This window comes from Caenorhabditis elegans, chromosome III (assembly GCF_000002985.6).
Source record: "Caenorhabditis elegans chromosome III".
NCBI lineage: Eukaryota > Metazoa > Nematoda > Chromadorea > Rhabditida > Rhabditidae > Caenorhabditis > Caenorhabditis elegans.
Window position 1 is genome coordinate 9,618,880 of NC_003281.10, and position 18,626 is coordinate 9,637,505.

General features: G+C 36.3%; 5 protein-coding genes and 2 non-coding genes across 9 annotated transcripts; 1 reads left to right on the top strand and 6 right to left on the bottom strand.

Moving 5' to 3' along the window:
- The first annotated feature begins 3,267 nt into the window (after positions 1 to 3,267).
- hlh-11 (Helix-loop-helix protein 11) lies at positions 3,268 to 7,664 on the top strand. Of its 3 annotated transcripts, none has more exons than NM_066728.8 (7): positions 3,268 to 3,323; positions 3,601 to 3,668; positions 4,622 to 4,897; positions 4,951 to 5,174; positions 5,392 to 5,811; positions 6,061 to 6,256; positions 6,905 to 7,649. In NM_066728.8, exons 2-7 carry the CDS (start codon positions 3,619 to 3,621, stop codon positions 7,032 to 7,034), a joined length of 1,296 nt encoding a protein of 431 aa, NP_499129.2. In that variant the 5' UTR covers positions 3,268 to 3,323; positions 3,601 to 3,618; the 3' UTR covers positions 7,035 to 7,649. The 3 variants fall into 3 exon arrangements, with proteins under 3 accessions (NP_499129.2, NP_001367058.1, NP_499130.2); NM_001379865.3 differs by having other exon boundaries at positions 3,274 to 3,323; positions 4,946 to 5,174; positions 6,905 to 7,664; NM_066729.11 differs by having other exon boundaries at positions 3,274 to 3,323; positions 4,957 to 5,174; positions 6,905 to 7,650.
- F58A4.16 lies at positions 3,389 to 3,531 on the bottom strand. Its single transcript, NR_052626.1, has one exon. It is a non-coding gene; the product is annotated as an Unclassified non-coding RNA F58A4.16 (non-coding RNA).
- F58A4.20 lies at positions 6,446 to 6,594 on the bottom strand. Its single transcript, NR_052627.1, has one exon. It is a non-coding gene; the product is annotated as an Unclassified non-coding RNA F58A4.20 (non-coding RNA).
- tbg-1 (Tubulin gamma chain) lies at positions 7,653 to 10,275 on the bottom strand (the record flags this gene model as incomplete). The annotated part of the gene is made up of 6 exons (NM_066730.10): positions 7,653 to 8,112; positions 8,668 to 8,873; positions 8,928 to 9,137; positions 9,337 to 9,599; positions 9,648 to 9,884; positions 10,172 to 10,275. The coding sequence occupies 6 exons, from the start codon at positions 10,273 to 10,275 to the stop codon at positions 7,798 to 7,800; spliced, it is 1,335 nt and encodes a 444-aa protein (NP_499131.1). The 3' UTR covers positions 7,653 to 7,797.
- Positions 10,276 to 10,366: 91 nt separating this feature from the next.
- rpac-19 (putative DNA-directed RNA polymerases I and III subunit RPAC2) lies at positions 10,367 to 11,006 on the bottom strand. Its single transcript, NM_066731.7, has 3 exons — positions 10,857 to 11,006; positions 10,707 to 10,810; positions 10,367 to 10,657 (listed from the first exon to the last, which is right to left on the bottom strand). Exons 1-3 carry the CDS (start codon positions 10,998 to 11,000, stop codon positions 10,471 to 10,473), a joined length of 435 nt encoding a protein of 144 aa, NP_499132.1. The 5' UTR covers positions 11,001 to 11,006; the 3' UTR covers positions 10,367 to 10,470.
- Positions 11,007 to 11,217: 211 nt separating this feature from the next.
- ubc-7 (putative ubiquitin-conjugating enzyme E2 7) lies at positions 11,218 to 12,288 on the bottom strand. The gene is made up of 5 exons (NM_066732.7): positions 12,245 to 12,288; positions 12,087 to 12,189; positions 11,944 to 12,041; positions 11,718 to 11,896; positions 11,218 to 11,670 (listed from the first exon to the last, which is right to left on the bottom strand). Exons 1-5 carry the CDS (start codon positions 12,282 to 12,284, stop codon positions 11,596 to 11,598), a joined length of 495 nt encoding a protein of 164 aa, NP_499133.1. The 5' UTR covers positions 12,285 to 12,288; the 3' UTR covers positions 11,218 to 11,595.
- Positions 12,289 to 13,114: 826 nt separating this feature from the next.
- gei-13 (Gex-3-interacting protein 13) lies at positions 13,115 to 18,237 on the bottom strand. Its single transcript, NM_066733.5, has 10 exons — positions 17,879 to 18,237; positions 17,197 to 17,333; positions 16,756 to 17,001; positions 16,550 to 16,685; positions 15,822 to 16,103; positions 15,255 to 15,430; positions 14,856 to 15,205; positions 14,706 to 14,799; positions 14,466 to 14,653; positions 13,115 to 14,103 (listed from the first exon to the last, which is right to left on the bottom strand). Exons 1-10 carry the CDS (start codon positions 18,216 to 18,218, stop codon positions 13,977 to 13,979), a joined length of 2,076 nt encoding a protein of 691 aa, NP_499134.2. The 5' UTR covers positions 18,219 to 18,237; the 3' UTR covers positions 13,115 to 13,976.
- Positions 18,238 to 18,626: the final 389 nt, after the last annotated feature.

Below are 18,626 nucleotides of genomic sequence, written 5' to 3' on the forward strand. Positions count from 1 at the left end.
CAATTAATTCATGGTGCATCACAAAAACGGCCATTCATAAGGCGCAAATTGCAAAAATTTTCGAGTCGCGGTGTATGCATCGTGCTTCCACAAAGCCAATACTGTGTAGTTCCTGATGGACATCTTGCAAATTATCTATGATCTAGTGACCAATATTCCCATCTGTTTGATTCGAACATCCTTCACCAATCCTCTTCCACATCCTGGCGCCAACTCAACCTCGAAGATCATCCGACCAAAAACACATGTCGATGGCATCCCGACCCCGTCGGTGCCCATCCACGTGCCCATCGTTTCTCTCGTTTCCTCCTCTCCGAAAGCCTGATGATCGTCGAACGAGTGCGTCAGAGACGCAGAGATATGTTCGGCGCTTCGCCTCCTTTTTTGCGACGAGAGCTACAGAGAAACGAAGAAATAGGAAAAGTATAGAGAAATTGTGAGATATAGAGAGATAGTGAACATGAGAGAGTAAGCAATAGAGAGAGAGAAGGAGGCGCCCGCTCCCTCAACCCCTAAGACCATTGAGGCGCTGCTGCTGGCCTTTAACATTTATGTGAGTGTGTGTGTGTGAGTGTGGTGTGTTTCTCGTCAGCTCCTTCTTCTCTTTTCCATCTCTTTTTTTTCCAATTTCTCCCTTTCTCATCTCAACCCCATGTTGCCTGTGTTGCTGCAGCAAACCGATCAGTCCACCACCACCACCGCTGTCTTCGTCGTCGTCGCCGCCGCGAAAAACTTTTTTCTCCCAAATGATTCGGAGCGTCGTCCCCCCCCAGCCCAGTCAGCCAGTCAGTCAGCCTGTGTATATGTCTATTTGTCTCGCAGTCTCTCTTCGCGCCCGGCTCCCCCATCTCTCGTCCCGCCGACGAACGTATTTCGATCGTCTCGTTTTTTCGGTTGTGTACCCCAATATCTAAATCTAGTCGCGATTGAACACCTGACCTATTCTGTCAAATCACACACACCCTTGCGTCTGTGACGACATTTATTTGCAACATGTTTCATATTGAATTCCATATGGTAAGAGTTCCATTTTTTTGATCAACAAGTTTCCTCTTGTTTGGAAAAATCTATGAAAAAGTTAATAATATTAATATAGTACCCATTATTACGAGTATTCAGGTGAACCCTCTTTCCATTTGACCTCCAAAAATTGCGGGAGTAGAAAACAGTAAGTCCCCACAATTTTAGAGGGGGTCTACCTCTATGATCTTACTGTACTCGACCATCATATCGTTCTTCCTAGATTTCTGATTTTCTGCCTCAAGTTTGTTATGATTCCATATGTTGTTATGTTTCTTTTTATCTTTTAGCTTTCTTTGTCTTCCCCCCGATAAATTATTTTATCTCTTATCTCACTCACTGTCTGGCTCGCGCCTACCGTATCATCGGAAACGAGCGTTTACGTTTGCCCCTTCGCTAGACAAGGTCTCGAAACGAAACGAGACGCGAACTGCAAACTTTTCTCCGTCTGTTTCTCCGTTGCGTCCAAATCTTCTTAAATCACTCTCTCCCTCTCTCACTCCACTCACAGCTGTTTGTGACCCCAACCAACAAAACTGGGGGCCGCGCCATCAGGTGTTTTCCCCATCCATCCATCTGTCTCTAATTCTCAGGATCCCTTCAGAAAATGTTTCTTGGATCGGTTGATGGGGAAGATCGCAACAAAATCCCTTAACCTTTATTTTGAATGATAACAGATCATTACCGTCCGAATAGTTCTCGATGTCGTTTTGTTCAGTGTCTTTCTCTTTTACTACGCCTTTGAACTGATCTCTTTGCCGATTTTGGTGATGTTTTGTGATCTTATAAGAACTATAGTGAGTATGACTATGAAAAATTGTTCCCAACCTTTAACGCGGTTTCAACTAAATCTTGACCAAGTTTTTCCGAAGTTTTGCCAAAACTATGGACGAACTTTATATGTATGTTATACACAAAAATTTAGGCAGGAAATTGCCTCCAAAAATTGAGAAATCTTCCTCTGAAATCTCCAATATTTTCACGATTAGACTCTATTAACCTATGTTCTATTAAGTATTTCATAAATCTACTACCAAATGTTTTCTAACTTTAGATACTTTGCGTGTTGCTCTATGTGCCCAGCTGTTCTCCCATAAATGCCAAACTTGACCAACTAGATCATCCCGTACACTTGCACACTACAGCTGATCAAACTTTTGTTTCTTTTTTAGTTTTATGATTATTATGTGAGAAGTAACTAACTTTTCGTAATTACCAAGAATTCTTAAACTAACTGGTCAACTGCTTTTTGTTGACTTGTCAATGGGTTCCAGGGAGCCCTCATTGTAAAAAACATATGGTAAGTGCAATTGGCTATCGTCTATAAGCTCAAGGAAGTTGGAACCAATTTTTTGTTGATATTTTTTTCTGTTTTGTCTTCTCCATTCCGTTTGAGAATCAGTTTGTGTGTTCATCGCTCTCTCGTTTCTCCGATAAATCGCTAATCAACATTTTTTCTCGGTTTTTTAAGAAAGTAGAAAGATCAAAACATCAAGAGCTCATATTTCATTTCTTGGGGTGAAATCTTGAAATCTAGCCTTAAATTCTTTTTTTTTTCTTTCTTTTTTTTTTTTTAAGACCGATTTATTCTTGGTTCTTCATATTTTATCAAGAGAGAATCTGAGCAAGTCCGTTTGTAACTTTTGAAAGACGTTTTGTGATTCTGCAAATTTATAGAGAACTGATTGTTATTAAAACATGGACTCTGTCGGCTTCACGAGATAAGCTCATCGTCAGTTAAAAATAATTTCATTACAAGAAACTTTCGGTTTCTAATTCCAATTTTGGCAATGTTCTGATGTTTCGATTACTCCCAAACTCTGATCATTCAAATTAGTATCATGAAACATTTTAAGTAAAAGTTGTTGCATTAAACACCTGAAAATGGATCACCTGTTCTTTCCCTCTCATTTTTTCAATTATAAACCCTTCAGTTTTTCTATTTTCTATACATTTAAAACCTATTTCATCTGCTACACTGAAACTGCCCTCTTCCTCACGCCTTTTTCATTTAATTTACATATACATTGGTACCTACCGTATGAAATAGACGAACTGCCCGATTTTGAATTATAAGTCGGTGTGTTTCGACCCTCGATTGCTTCCTCTTTCCCCTCATGTGTCTGTGTAAAACATGCCATATGACACACTGACAAACTCTTTTTTTTTTCGATCTTTCCCCTTCAAGAATTTTCGTGAAGCATCAGCTGTTGGTTTTTTGTCGCAAATAATTCCAATTTTGTAAAGTTTCAGGTAATCCAGACGGCTCCCATCGTCCCTTCGTAGTCTCCGTAGTACTAACAGTAAGTATTTATTTCTTATTTCAAATAATTCGTGGTATAATCATTGTTATCTTTGCCCCCAAGTGTTGCTTATCACAAAGATTTTCAGCTGGGAAAAGAGCCTATCTTCTTTGATTCTACAAAGAAAATGGCATGTCAGCCAGTCAGCCAACATAGTGGGGGAAAGGTGATAAGAGTTACGGGTTTCGGGAAACTTTTGTCGGAAAAAGAGAGAATAAGGAACAAATAGAATTTCAATTCGAGAACCTCAAAAATCAAAAAAGAAAATTTTTTTCAGGTAGATCAATAGTAGAAAATGGTTCGTTCGGATAGCGCAGAAGAAGATCAAATCATCATTGATGATGGGTAAGGATTTTTGTACTACATTTTTTGCTCATGGTTTTAAGAAGAAACATTCGAAAAGTAATGTATTGACATAAGTCTAAGCCGAGTTTTGCTTATAATCATAATATGGTTGAATTCCCGCCTTCTAGGCGACTAGGCAGGCGGTCTGAAGACGTGCCTGCCTACTATATATATATATATATCCAGGATCAGACTCTCATTTGATGAAAGTATTAAAATCTGAAAATAATTCGAAAATAAACTTTTTTTGCTCCCTCTAAACCTATCAAGTTTCCAAGTGAAGTGTTAAGTCTACAGTAACTTTTCAATAAATAAAATTCAAATAATTTCCCATGGCTTTCAATTCGTTCTCAGTGACACGCAACAAGAACACCTGGCTTTTAGAGAAAAACACAATATAGAGACGCAGATGAACTTTTCCTCAATTCTAAAACTGCATGTGGCAATTTGTACTAATAATTTCTCATAATTTTTGGAACAGAAATATTGAGATGTTAAATTGAAGCTAATTTATCCCATTTTCTTTCTTTTTTTTTGTGGAATCGTGGCATTTATTGAATTGATAGGTTCTAATTGTAGATGAAAAGATCAATATAAAAATCAGAACAACTAAAGCTAGAGTTATTTTAATATTAGTTCAAATGTTACCCATTGTCGGCAAAGTTCAAATTTAAGGTCTAAAATGTGTTTTATCACTTTTGGAATTTTTTTTTAAAATGCATTTATAATAATTTAAAACGACTTTGTGAATTTCCAATTTTTAAAAAATATGTTTTTTCTCTATCCTCAAAGGAGTACTGTACTGTAGTTGTAGAATAGAAAAATATGAAGATATTCACGAAAAAGCTTGCGTCTTGAGAAGGCATTAATTGGAAAGTTGAAGTTAATTGGCCCCAAATTATTTGATAAATTTCGCTTCTTGAACAACCTCATCTACGAACACATTTTTGCAGATTTGATCTAACTGAAGAGGACGAGGAGATGATGAGTTCGGGTACAGGTGCATTGCCCGTGACTATCGCCGACTGGAATTCCGTGACAAATGCACGAATGGCACCACCATCCATCATGTCAGCTGCTTCGGCATTTGATTTGACGGCTTCTGGAATGCAGAATTCGTTGCGTTCTGTCTTGCCTACCTCGACGATTGGGCATGCACCAATGCTCGCCAACCGGTCACTATCCCAACCGGCGCCACTTTCACCAACGTCGCTCGACCCCGACAGAAGGTTAGTTTTATAGCACTGAAAGGTGGTGAGTACTGTAACTTTATATAGTATAGATCCAGAATGCGTCGGCAAATTGCCAATTGCAACGAGCGGCGGCGGATGCAGAGCATCAATGCGGGATTCTTGGCTCTAAGAGCCTTACTTCCCAGAAAAGAGGGAGAAAAGCTGTCGAAGGCGGCTATTCTGCAGCAAACTGCGGATATGGTTCATCAACTTTTGGGACACAAAGGAGAAGATATACCTGACGGTGGAGAACCCAAAAAACTCAAACTTGAAGGTAAGTTTATATCTTATTGATATTTTTGAAAAGTGGAGTAGGATGAATGGAAACTGTGTTTCAACAAAAATCTGGATAATCTGAAATTCTGAAATTCCACAAAATAATTCCAGCCTAGAATGGCCTGAAGAAGTCTAAATCTTACTGAATCGTGCCTACCCTAAATCAGTTCAAACTTGAAATTAATATAAGCTGTTCAAATTAAATTTTGTTTCAGAAGATCACCACGACGCTGACCATCAAGCGCAAATAGCACATCTCCAAACAATATTAGAAACTGAACGAGCCGCCCGTAAGGCTTTGGAGAGTCAAGTAATTCAGCTCCGTGAGCTGCTCCAAATGACGACAACATCATCGCAAGCATCGTCACCAGTGACACCAAGATCTAATGGTTCTGGTGGTTTCACATTGCCATCTTCATATGCTTCATCGGCTCTTCCTACTCCGTTACGAGAATCACCGGAAAGGAAACCATCATTTCAAGATACAACAAGTACTCCGTTGTCTCTTTTGACACTGAACGGTAGTCCAACTTCTTCTGAATCATTGGCGTCTCAACGTATATTCCATCCGCCTCCAACATTGCCAAGTTTAGAGACAACTGTTATCCGTCCTACACCACTACCACCAATATCAGGTAATTTTTGGAAAGATATATTCAAAATTAGTTTCAAAAAGATTGAATGTCCAAACAAAACACTATGAAACGTTTGAGATGTTTCAAAATTTCCAGGCAATATTTTGGTAAATTACCAAATTTTTTTTTTGGAAAATTTGGTCTTTTGGGAAATTTAGAGTATTAAGGCCTAATGCATGGTAGCATTTTTTGAAGCCCTGGAATATTCAAATAAAACTTTTTGACTATAAATATATATAAACATTTAAGTTGAAATATCATCACCATCTCTGTCAACTCCATCACCTTTGACTGCCGCTCCAATAATCTTCTCAACAGCAGTTCCAACTCAATCGAGTATTTTGTTCCAAACAGCGGCGGCAGCGGTCACCTCGGCCATGTCTACCGGTAACTCGACACCCGTCGCATTGCCACATCATCTGCAGGGACATAATTCTGCGTTTGTGTGAGTTCTGTATATTTTATGGGGGAAAAATTATGAATTCAGTTTTCTGTTTTGAGAGAAGAAGGCTGTATGTGGAATGATCTACTTTCAAAATTCAATTTCTGAATTCAAATCTTCGTTATAAATTTAATTTTTAAATTTATTTTATGCTGATTATTAAATTTCAATTAAATCTTTTTTATAATATACTCTATACAGTCAAAAAAAATGTTGTGGTTACTGTAGGTTGCAATATTGCTATTATGAGGTCGTAGAAAAATCCCCCTTGTAAAATCGAGGACCGCCCCCAACAGCTGGGTCTCGTTAGGTATTGGGGGGCCAAACCAGTAATTCAAACTTTTTCTATTAGTTTCGCCAATGTTTGAACATTTTGCGTCTTTCTGGGTACGTATGCCAAATTGATTTTAAAAAAACTTTCCAATAAAAACAACCATTTTTCCAATAAAAACAACGAAAGACGAAAAACGACGAAAAACTCCTGAAAATTGGTACAATTATTTAATGACAAACGTTTGAATTCACGGATTTGCCGCCAAATACCTAACGAGACCCAGCTATGGAGGGCGGAGATTTTCTACGTCTGCATAATAGTTCTCGAGCAAACTTTTCGAATTTTTAAAAAAATTAATATGTTGCCATCAATTCCAGAAGCACACAACCGAGCCTGACCCTGTCTCAATCAATGCAAACAATTGTTGAAGCTATTCGTCATTTGGAGGGAAGTCATTTCATTCCAACATCTCCTCCACCAACCTCACAGACATCGCTCGTCCGTTGAGCCTGACTTTTGACAAATGTAGAGTTACAATTACAAATACAATTATCAAATTTTCCACGTTTCATAATCTCTCTCTCTTTCTCTTTTTCTCTCTTTCTTTCTTCAGGTTGATCCTGTTTTTTGCTCTTCATCTTTTTTCTCTCTCTCACCAGGCACAGTATCTATCATTTTTATCACAAAATTTGATGAATTTTTGTTCTTTTCCCATTTTTCTTCTTGTTTTAGGTATACTACTTGTTGTGTTTCTATGAAATGTTTTTTTCCAAAATTTTTTGTGCCGATTGTGGTCTTCTTGTCATTTTTCTTCTAATCAATCTAGCTTCCTTATTTCCCGCGCTCTCACGGACCTATCCATTGTTTCGTTCTCCCCACCGATAACTTTTTGTTTTTTCATTTTCCTTTTTTTCCAGTCTTGTTCATCTCCAGACACTGCCCCGTTACTTTTACACAAATCGTGTCGATTTCCTCTTTTTTTCATTTTTCACCCGGTGGTTTTGTTGACCGTATGTGCAGCTTGAAACACTTTCATTTTCAGACCTCAATATGTCTCTCTATTGCTATCGCGCAATAATCATAACTAAATAATTTAAATAAACCTCAATAGTACAACCACTGAGACAAGAGTACCAATATTTATGTGAAAATTATGATGATGATGAGGAGCACATGATATAAATAATACAATAAACACAGCATATGATAATCGACAGAGATCCGTTTTAAGAAGTGAATGAGAATCCCGCGAGAATAAATAATAATAAATCTAAAGCCCTCTTGTCAGATAGTCCTTTTGTACGACCGCCTTGTACTCGTCCAGCAAGTCTTGCACAATGTGCATTGCATCGTCCATCATATCCAGCGAGAAATTGTCAATCTTTTCAAACTTGTCGATGAAGGCTCTCTTTGATCGTAGTTTGTCGTATTTGGAGAGAAGCGATTCGAATAACGGAGCCACGCTTGTGCTGTTATTGAGCAAGAGTCCAGATACTTTGTATTGTGGCCGAACATATGGAGAGAGTGGAGCATGCATCATTCGAAGTGGTTTAAGCATGTAGAATGGAGGCCTTCTGATTGCGAACTGAAATTTGATTTTATTGATTTGATGCTTTAAGGTGGATTATAGAAAAATAACGAAAAAAAGTCATTATTAATCACTAATTTTGTCTTTAAAATAGTGATTTTATTGGTGCATTTTTGATTTTCTGACTAATGTGTTATTTGAATTGCCACGCTTTTGTCAAATTTCCAAGTTTCTAAAAATTTTTTACTTCATGTCAAAAATACTTTTTAAAAAAGTTTGCTTCACAATTGCTGATTCGTCAAAATAAGCGCTCATTTTTGCAATGTAATTTGAAGATTTTTTTCGTTTGCAGTATCTCGGTATTTGTGACCGCCTTCGTGTTTTGAGAATAAAATCTACATCTCCAAAATTAGCTTACGAAAATTTTTCGTTTTTCCGATATCTCGAAAAATATTTTTTAAAGTTGCTTATTTTTATTTTTAGAAAATATTTATATGCTTTCTTATAGTTTTCATGAACATAAACAAAATTTGATAAAAATTGAATTTTATGGTTGATTTAGTAAATTTATTTTTCAATTTTCCCGGAAATTCTTTAAAGTATTGAGCTTACATCAACGTTTTGCTCAGCAGTCATAATTGTATGTGCCTCAATTTGTCCTTGAAGGAACATGTAAGCTGATAGCATGCAGTCATTTGGCCGAACCCGAGAAGCAGTTGAAACCATCATTGAAGTTGGTTTTAACAAGAAGCGAGTGACGTCAGCGACTGAAGTTTTTCGGGTAAAGTTCTCATTTGGATCGACAACAGGAGAGATAGCTGCAAAAAACAAAATAAATAGATAAAATAACATATTTCGGAATAAAAACAAACCGGATTGAATAAAGTGCATTGGTGGAAACGGAGCCAAATCCAAATACCGAATTGATGGGCACATTGCAGAGTTGAATCGATATGGAGCAGTGGAAGTGCTCATGATTCGGGCGACAAGAGAATTGATATGATCAAATGTTGGTGTATCTGTTTTGAATTTTCCAGCCGCAAGACGGTGCAGTGCAGCATTATCGAGGACAACAACATGATCTGAAAACTATTTATTTGAAATTCCTTTTTTTTATTATTACTCAGATACAAAAATTGAGACGGTACCCGGTCTTTTTCACTTAATGCGAATATATGTGAGCCTTTTAAGGGTACTGTAATTTCAAACGTTCGTTGTTGCGGAATTTTCATAGATTTTTCGATAAATCATTGTCATTTCGTTTTTAATTTATTAACTTACCAGGATTCTCAATAAGTCTTTGCATAGAAAGTACCCAGTTATATGGATGAACAACAACGTCAGTACTGGTGTCACTATTTGCAAAAACACTGTAAGTTTGAATAACTTTCTTCGGAAATGCTTCGCGAAGCCTTTCGAGCAAGAGAGATCCCGTTCCAGATCCAGTTCCTCCAGAAACACTATGAGTAAATAGAATTCCATCCAAATTGTTCGTATTTTCAGCCTCTCGAATGATGATATCCATTATCTTCTCTTGAACTTCTCTTAAATATTATTTATCATTGATTTTCAATTAAAGAAATACAACTCACTGTCCTTGACAATATCCACTTGCCCAATTATTTCCAGCACCACCTCCGTGATCGGACATGAATATATTGTCCGTATTGAAAAGATTCGAAAAGTTTGGAGACTGCATCATTCCGTTGATTACACGAGGTTCTAGATCGACTAGAACTGCTCTTGGCACATAATGATCGTCATCAGCCTGGTAGAACAATAGATCTTTCTTATCATTCATATCGTCTTCGTGAGTTGTTTGTCCACGTCTGAAAACGAAAAAAATTGTTATATTTATCAAAATTATGAGGCTGAATTATGACCTTGAATAAATTGCGTCTTAAATTATTTAACTTAGCAAAAATGTTTGTTTCATCTCAAACAAAAGTAAAATAATTCATATTTTGTTTTCAATCATGTCGATTCACGAGAACAATTCACAATTGCAGCATTTCAGTATTGAAATATAAAAATTGCAATAGTTTTCACATTTCGGACTGTGGTATATCGAATTTTGCCTAATTGAAATTGTCGGTGCCTCAAATTTATTCCCTACTCATTGATTCCATGTTCGTCGACCATCGATTTCCAGAAGGCTTGAGCAAGCTGATTTCCGCACTGTCCAACGTGGACAGTCATCAAGGCACCCGTACCGGACATCTGGAGATTTGGATTGAGAAAATCTTTGATGCAAACAAAAATATGGCATATTTTGAATAAAACATAAAAACGTGAATCACAAATAATTATCTTTGCCAATACAAATTTTTCATTTCAGATTGAAATGGGTGAAGTCAAACAAAAACATCAAAACAACAAAATGGATAACAAATAATGACAAAATGAATAGCAATTTTACGATTGGCTTTGCTCATAAGACTCTTCAAATTTCCCTCTAATCGTGGAAAAAATTTGTTCAACACTTTCGAATGCCTTCGCGAGAACTTCCAGAGCATTAATACCATCCTTTGTCTGCACTCTGAACAAAATCTTGTCTTCCAGAGGATGTGGAACGTTGTAACCACAAAATTCAACTTCATCCCTGAAATTAAACAACAATTACATCTGATCGATTCGTTCGTAAAACATACATTCTGCTCAAAATGTGCTTGATTGAATTTCCAATAGTGTGATCTTCCTCGTACATGATAAGCGTCAAATTAGATGGATCTTGTTCGAAACTTTTTGGGTCCAGCTGTAAAACAGAACATTTTTTTAGAGGAATAGTGTAGAAAACTTACAATTTCCATTTTCTTTTTTGAAGGTACGTTCAAATCTTCTTCGTCGTCCACTTGTGGGGTTTCCTGTGGTTGTTCGTCGACTTCCATTGTTTCTGCTTCTACCTTTTCAGCTTCTTCTACTATCTTTTCATTTTTCTTTCCCATTTCGAGCTGAAAATCACTTTTAATAACTGAAACAGATCAAATTAAAAAAATAATTTTTAAATATTTTCCAAATGAAGCCCCGCCTCTTTTTGCAACGCTCGCACGCAGTTTTTGCAATTGCGAGGCACGCGGAACGGTTTTCGTTATTTTCCGTCTAATGTATTTCGAACGAATGACATATTTATCAGAGATGAAATTGATTGTATTTAGTGAAAAAAAAATTTTATTTTCTCATAAAAGATAAGAAGTAGCATCACGAGGATTGTGAATTCATACCAAACAAATAAACATGTGGTACCGCTCTCAGAAAAAAAACGAGTTGCATAGTTGTAACTATAGTTTGGATGTTAACAAAAGGAAAAGAGCACCACCACTAGACAAAAAAAAATTACGAAGCAAATTCACAGGTTTTGCGTTCAAAAAAATGTTAAGGGGAATAAAAAGTAACGAGTCCAACGCTTATGAGGAAAGAAATTAGAAACACGTGGTGTCAAAAAATGGGGTGAATGAGTAAGAAAAAGAAGATCAAAGTGGATAGTTTCATATGAACGACGAGTTAAATTAATGCTTCTTCTCTGTTGATGCAATGTTCAAATCATTCTTCTTGACTTCTGCGAACACATTGAGCAACTTTCTTTTTGAACTCGGCGTAGTTTTCACGTTGCATTTTCTGAAAAAATTAAAATATTTCGGTTATTTTTCATTGTTTAGACGAACCGCTGCATCAACGTTTGCAGGAGATTCAAAGTTAGGATCCGTGAGCATTGAGATGACAGAAAGAAGGATCGTCTCGACAGTATGCACAGGCAGCCAACGCTCTTCCGGACGTTCGTAACCCCACTTATCATCTCCGGGATCGTGAAGAATCGAGATGCACACGTTACCTTCCTTGTCAACTGAAATATTTTATGTGTAAAATCGACTTGTTTCAGTAAATACTAACTGTTTGGATGCCAAATTTCCGAAATGAACTTCATCTTTGGTGGTTTTTGTGGGTAATCCCTTGGAAAGTCGAGAATAGCCTTGAAGAAACCTCCCTCGCTGCAAGAAAAAACTAATTACAATTTTCACAAACAAACAACTTACTAGAGAGTATCTGGTGGTCCGATCACCAGGACTTCCCATTTGTAGATGTCATTGTCATCGACGAGACCTGCCGAGAATCCGTCGACTGGAACTCTGCGCATGTCTGGAAACAGAAAAAAGTTAGTTTTGATCATAGATCACGTTTAATCCCAACTCACCTGCCAGCTGTTTCTTCAGAAGTAGGGAGGATTGCTCCATCTATCTAGAAATAAATATAGAATTATCGATTAATTTGAATGAAATTAAGCAAAAACGTGGTGTATTTTTCAGGAACACGCACCAATAAATCGATGGTTACGAAATTTCAAAAAATTAAGAAGAGAGTAATTATACTTCTTTTTACGTGGAAAAAATATCGATTGCACATGATTAAACCATTTAAAAATCTTTTGAAAATAAAAAAATAAATTTGAGAAACTAATTCTCGATAAATAGCGGCGACGAAGGTGCCAGTAGCGACTGAACAAGAAAGTGAAAACGTGATTGTCAAAGGCGCACGCATTTTAGAAGTTGGGTCTTGCCACGCTATCTTGAAATGCGCGCTTTTTCAAATTTTAAAAGTTGCAGCGCGAATTTATAGGGTTTAAATACTTATATTTCAAGCCTAGGAATGCAAAAATATGCCTTTAAAATTGAAATAACCGATATTTAGAAATTAAAAAATATAAATGTTTTCCATATTATCCAGACGCGGTATTTTGAGATTTTTGTTTCAAAAGTACGGTACCCGGTCTCGACACGACATAAATATTTTTGTTAAATGTGAAAAGGGCTTCAATGAGTACTGTGATTTGAAATTTTTTTGTTGTTTTTTTCACGATTTTTGTTCATCATCGAAGAATTATGAAAAATCAATGAAAGTTCCGTAGCAACGAGAGTTGAAAAATACAGTACTTTTTAAAGGCGCACATCTTTTCGCAGATAACAAAAATTTATCATGTGGAGATCAGGTACCGTATTTTTGGTACAAAAATCCCAAACTGTCGCGTCTTCGTAATATCCCTGTAATTTTATTGATAAAATCAATTGATTCAAAAGTTTATTCAATTAAAATTTTATTTTCTTCAAAACGAAAATAAAAATTTGAAATATTGTTGTCACACCACGCAAAACGATTGATCGGATGATACAGGATAATTCGAATTTACGAAAAAAAAACTTTTTACATATTACAATGATGGCTCTACTGAAAAAAACCCCCTGAGCAATAGAAAAATGTTCATTTTTTCGGGCGAACATTCGAGGACACACAAAAAATATATATGTTTGAGAACAGACAAAAAAGAACGAAAAAAAAAACGACGAATGATGAATGAAAGATTTGATTAGATTCGAGGGAATGTGTGCCAGTAGAGGGATGACAGCATCCTTCTAATTATTAATAGATCTCGGTGCATGCAGTGAAAGAATTCTTTGAATGATTTCAATAGTGAGACAAAAAAAGTGGAAAGATTGTTTGGGAGGGAGGGGCTTATGAATCGGCGCGAATCGGGAGTCACATTTTTACAAACACGGGTTTTTGAATTCCAGACAATCTTTTAGATGACAATAAAGAAGTGGAATATTTTCAGAAAGGGGGAAAAGTTCACCGACATAAAAGTTAGAAAAGGGGAAGCAATGGCCACGTACAAATCAGGTGTGGGGGTGTGTGTGTGGGGCTATGAGGTATCAGAATGGAGACAGAATCCTATCAGAATATTGCGGCAATGTGAGAAGAAAGTTTGATGAAAGACGTAAAAGACCCAAAAACATGAATGCGAGAATGCATCTACTAAATGGAAAAAAAGAACAACGAATTCAGCTCTAAAACGCGAATAAATGCACATACATAGGTGTAGGAATGGAGAATATTGAGAAAAAAGAAACAGGAGAATCATTTTCTAGAATTGTTTAGTATTGATCCACAAGGCTAGTTGCCAGAATATCAACGTCAGGGATCTCGTATTCTGGAGCAAGGCAATGTACAAACTCGCGGAAGTGAGTATTTGTGAGAAGAGTTTCGTTGTCTGCCCAGAGTCTGAAAAACAATTGATTTATAGTCTGATAAAAGAATATTCTGAAATAGGAAATGGCACTAATATCTTGACAAATATTGCAAATAAATTGTACGGATTCGAACATGTGACAGTTTTCTCAAAACGTGGCAAAAAACTAGTAATTGCCCCTTTTTTTGGCCGTCAATAAAATATTTCAAAAACTTTTGTAAGATGTTTTACTATGATATTTGGTTATTTTGGAACTATGGATGTGGTGTTTAACAATTTCATAACTGATTTGAATTTTTGGAATTGCATTTTTGCTATTGCACTTTTGGAGCAAAACATGCAAAATTTTGCACCTTCACAAGTAGAAATTACCAAAAAAAAAAGTTGCTCTTACCTTGCCAAAGCTTTATCTCTTTCTTGCTTCCGATCATCTTCATTTGAAGAGCACGGTGACTTAGTTTCAGAAGCAATAACACTTCCGTTTAGATCAACAGCAATTGGCTGAGCAGTAGACTGTCCTAGGAAACTTGAGAGCGAGCTGTTTGCAAGAAGGCGTTGGCGGAACTCTTCAAAGTTTGCTGGCTGAAATGATCATAATTTTCAACTATAGGGCTCGAACATTAAAAATACCAACCATAGCTTCCTCCTTCTTCACTTCTTGTCCAGCAATTCCAACAAGAGCAGCAAGTTTGTCAGTGGATGAGAGACCACTGAACATATCATCCTCACTGAAATTATTGAAGTTAAGCTTTTGTTTCAAATAATTGTATTATTAATAACTAACCACTCTTTCTTAATCTTGATTTCTCCATTTTGAATAACATTTGGTGATTGAGATCTTGCGAATGATTGACTAATAATTTGTTGTACTAATTGAGGTGTTTTCGGTGTTGATGGGAAACTTGAAGAGTTTGGAGTTGGTGGTGTTGTCACATTACCTCCACCTCTGATATAATCGATAAGTTCAGTTTTAAATTTATTTCCAGGTCCAAAACATCCTTCTTCTAATCTCATTTCTTCTTCCAATTGAAGAACTTTCTCATAATCATCCTTGTGATGAGCCTTCAAGTGCATTTTCAAGTTTGTAGAGAAAGCGGATCCAGTTCTGAACTCGCAGTTTGTACATCCAACCATCTGAAAAACATACAATATTGCAACTATTACTTCACAGCGATAGACTCACTCTATCTTCAAGATCCTTGAAATAAACCCAAACTGGATGACGTCGAAGGCGACGACGTTTTGGTTGTGGAACTCCGTTGGCATCAGTACCATGTGGAGCATTCATAATTTCTTGTTTGATGTGAGCTGGGAAATTGAGGGTATTTATGATGTTATCTTGAGACACTTGTGGAACGGCTGAAAGCAAAAATTGTAAAATATTTGTTGGATCTGATCCTTCTTTGACTACACGTTAAAGTACTTCTATATATTAAAATTTTAATATTTATGTTTACTTGTAGTAAAGTTTTTCCGATGATTGTTTTTAATAGTTTTAGGTTAACAAAAACGTATTTTGACTTTCAAAAATAGTCTAGGTCATATGTAAATTTATGCTTTTCTAGTCTACTGTTTTGAGACGTTTTCCAACAATTTATTTTTTTTTCAAAAGATCAAAAACTTATTGGCCAAAAAATGAATTTTCTAAGAATTTTCTAAAACTTTAGAAAATGGCAAAAAGTGTTTTATTTCACAATTTCCACAAAATCTCAAGTTTAAATGTTGCAGCCTACTCTAATATAGTACTTACGTGGTGGAGTTGGCTGCATTTGATTTCTTGCAAGTTGATTCAAAGCTGCCAAGTTGGCTGCATTCAATGCAAACTGTGGAATTGCACCCTGTTGCTGCTGCTGCTGTTGTTGCTGAATTTGTTGCTGTTGTTGCTGTTGCTGTTGCTTCTGTACGGCTGCTTGAGCAGCTTGAAGTTGAGTTTGAACATTTTGAAGATGTTGTTGTAATCCATTATTGGCAATTGTTTGACGAAGAACTGCGTTCAGCGGATTCTCTTCGCCATTTTGTTGTTGATTTGCCACTTAAAAAATAAAATGAATGAGTTGTAGGGGCATTTTTTTTCATAATATATATATATATATATATTGGAAGTTGGTGAAAATTCCACATTACACTTTAAAGGTTCTTGCTGTTTTTCTGAGTTGGTCTCGACGCGATATATTGAGATGCGAGATATTGTATGAAACGTTATGTCTTAAATTATTTAGCGGAACCCAAAATTTAACAAAACATTTAGCGCCTAGTTTCAAGTTTTTGGAAAAGTTGACTGTCTTAGACCTTATCAAATAATAATTCGAAAAAAATTTATTCTTTTTCAATAAAATATTTAATCAAAACTTTTGAATGAACTGCGATTGTCAAATTAGAAAATTCGAAAAATTGAACTTAATCAAAACAAAACAGGTATGCCTTAATAGATTTTTTTTTGGATGCTCTCAATAAATCCCAAAAAAAAAGGCAACTTACATTTATTAATAGTCATCAAAATGCTGGAAGTCATTGGTGGCATTCTCTTTCTATTTGCATCAACATTAAATAATTTTGACGTATTTCCACTGAGCAATAAAGCATTTAAATTCAATGCATCTTCCGCCATAATCACCTGCAGAATTGGAAATGTTTAAAATTTTGGAAAACCAGCTGTTCTCTCTGTCTAGTCGAAAATCACTCACTTTCTCATAATCGGGCCTGTGATGTGATCTTAAGTGAACTTTCAAATTAGTACTGAATACACTTTTAGTGCTATACAGACACTGTTTGCATCGTGCAGTTCCATCAATTACATCAAAATATGGCCATACGGGATTTCTTCTTTGTCGTTTTCTTTTTGTTGGCGTTGATTCTACACTTGGAGCAGAAGCTGCTGTTGTGCATGGACTTGCTGGCATTGGAAGTCCCGTCGGTATGTTAACGGGCAGCTGAAATACGAAATATTTTAGTTTCTAGAGACAAGAAGTTGGAAATACTCGAAAGAAAAAAGAGGGAAGAAAATCATAAATTTATATCAAGGTGCAACAAATCAAAATTTGTTTCTGCAGAAAGAAACTCGAGTTTTTTCGAAAAAAAAACATTGACGACTTCCAAGAATAAAAGTGATGAAAATAGACACAAACCTGTGGAGTTACTGTGTTCAGATTGGCAAGAGTTTGCTTAAAAAGTTGCTGATTGAATGCAGCAGACATCATATTGATTGTATTTTGATTATTTTCCATTAATGATTCTTTGAAATCTTGATGAAATCGAAGAAGTTCTGAAAAATTATCTTATCAAGCCTTATCAAGTTGGTAGTTAAAATGTCAAGTAGATTCTGTGCATTGGATTTTTGATATTTTTGATTGAAATGTAAAAAGGAGCGTTTCTAGTTTATAGATAATTGAGTAATTTTTACTCAAAGTTTATACAAGATATTTCTGTAATTGTTTGACCGACTGTCTTTGTATCATTTTTTGGCAAATTGCCTAATTTCGAGAAAAATCGTTTTTTGAACAACTTCCAATAAGCGAAAATGACAAGAAAAGGAAGTCAAAGTAGTTTCGGAATTTAGGTAAAAATGTGAGCAAATATTTATACTATGTAATCACAAAAAATTCAGCTTTGGAACTGATTCCCTGAAACTGCCATCTGATATTTTTTTCCGCAGAATTTAGGTCGAGTTTGAGTAAACTGACATAATATAGTTTAAAACAATTTGAAAATATTTTACGATATTCGGCTATTCTACTTTAAGTTTGAGGTGTTATAAGTGTTTTCAATCTAATACCATTTCAAAGTTGCTATAAAAGTTTTTCTACTCACGTCTCTGAAGTTCTTCATCTACCACAACACCTTTCTCTTGAAGATCATTCAAATGTGCTGATGACGTGGAAAGATTATCTGGAGAAGCATCACGGTCGCTACTTTCGAAGCTTGTCGCTACATTTTCAGGCGAGAACGATGCATTTCCAGAGTCTGATGTTGGTGTTTCAGTTCTCTGATCTGTAGGACTGTGATGCTCTGAACTACTGTATGGAGGTGATGTGCTTTCGGATGTTGTTGTGAATGAAGATACGTCGACGTGATCGTCTGAATTGCCAAGCGATGCAGTAAAATCTGCAGTTGGCAGTAAAGCGGCCAGTGTTGAGGAACAGTCGGTCATTGAACCAGACTGAATTAACCTGTAAAATATGAAAATGTACAAGTATATAAGAATGAGAAATGAAAAAGAAGAAAAAGTAGAAGAAAGGATTAAGTCAGAACAATGATAATAGTTGAAATGGGAGGGATCATCTGCACCGGAACCAAAAACAAACAACTTTAGGATCATGCGTGAATATTGGGATTTTCATCAAATCGAACACAAAATCATCGTGCGACGGCTGTCAGACATGCTACGGAGCTGTCAAGAAAGTAGCCAGTGGCGATTGAGAAGGGGGGCTACTCCTCTCCTCTTTGTTCGGTTCAGCAGTTCTCGAACCCGTTTCGTAAAGCACACATAATACAGGGAGGTGCTCTCTCGTGCTCTTTTTCTGTCTATGTCTTTAGCCAAACACATAATCGTACTAAT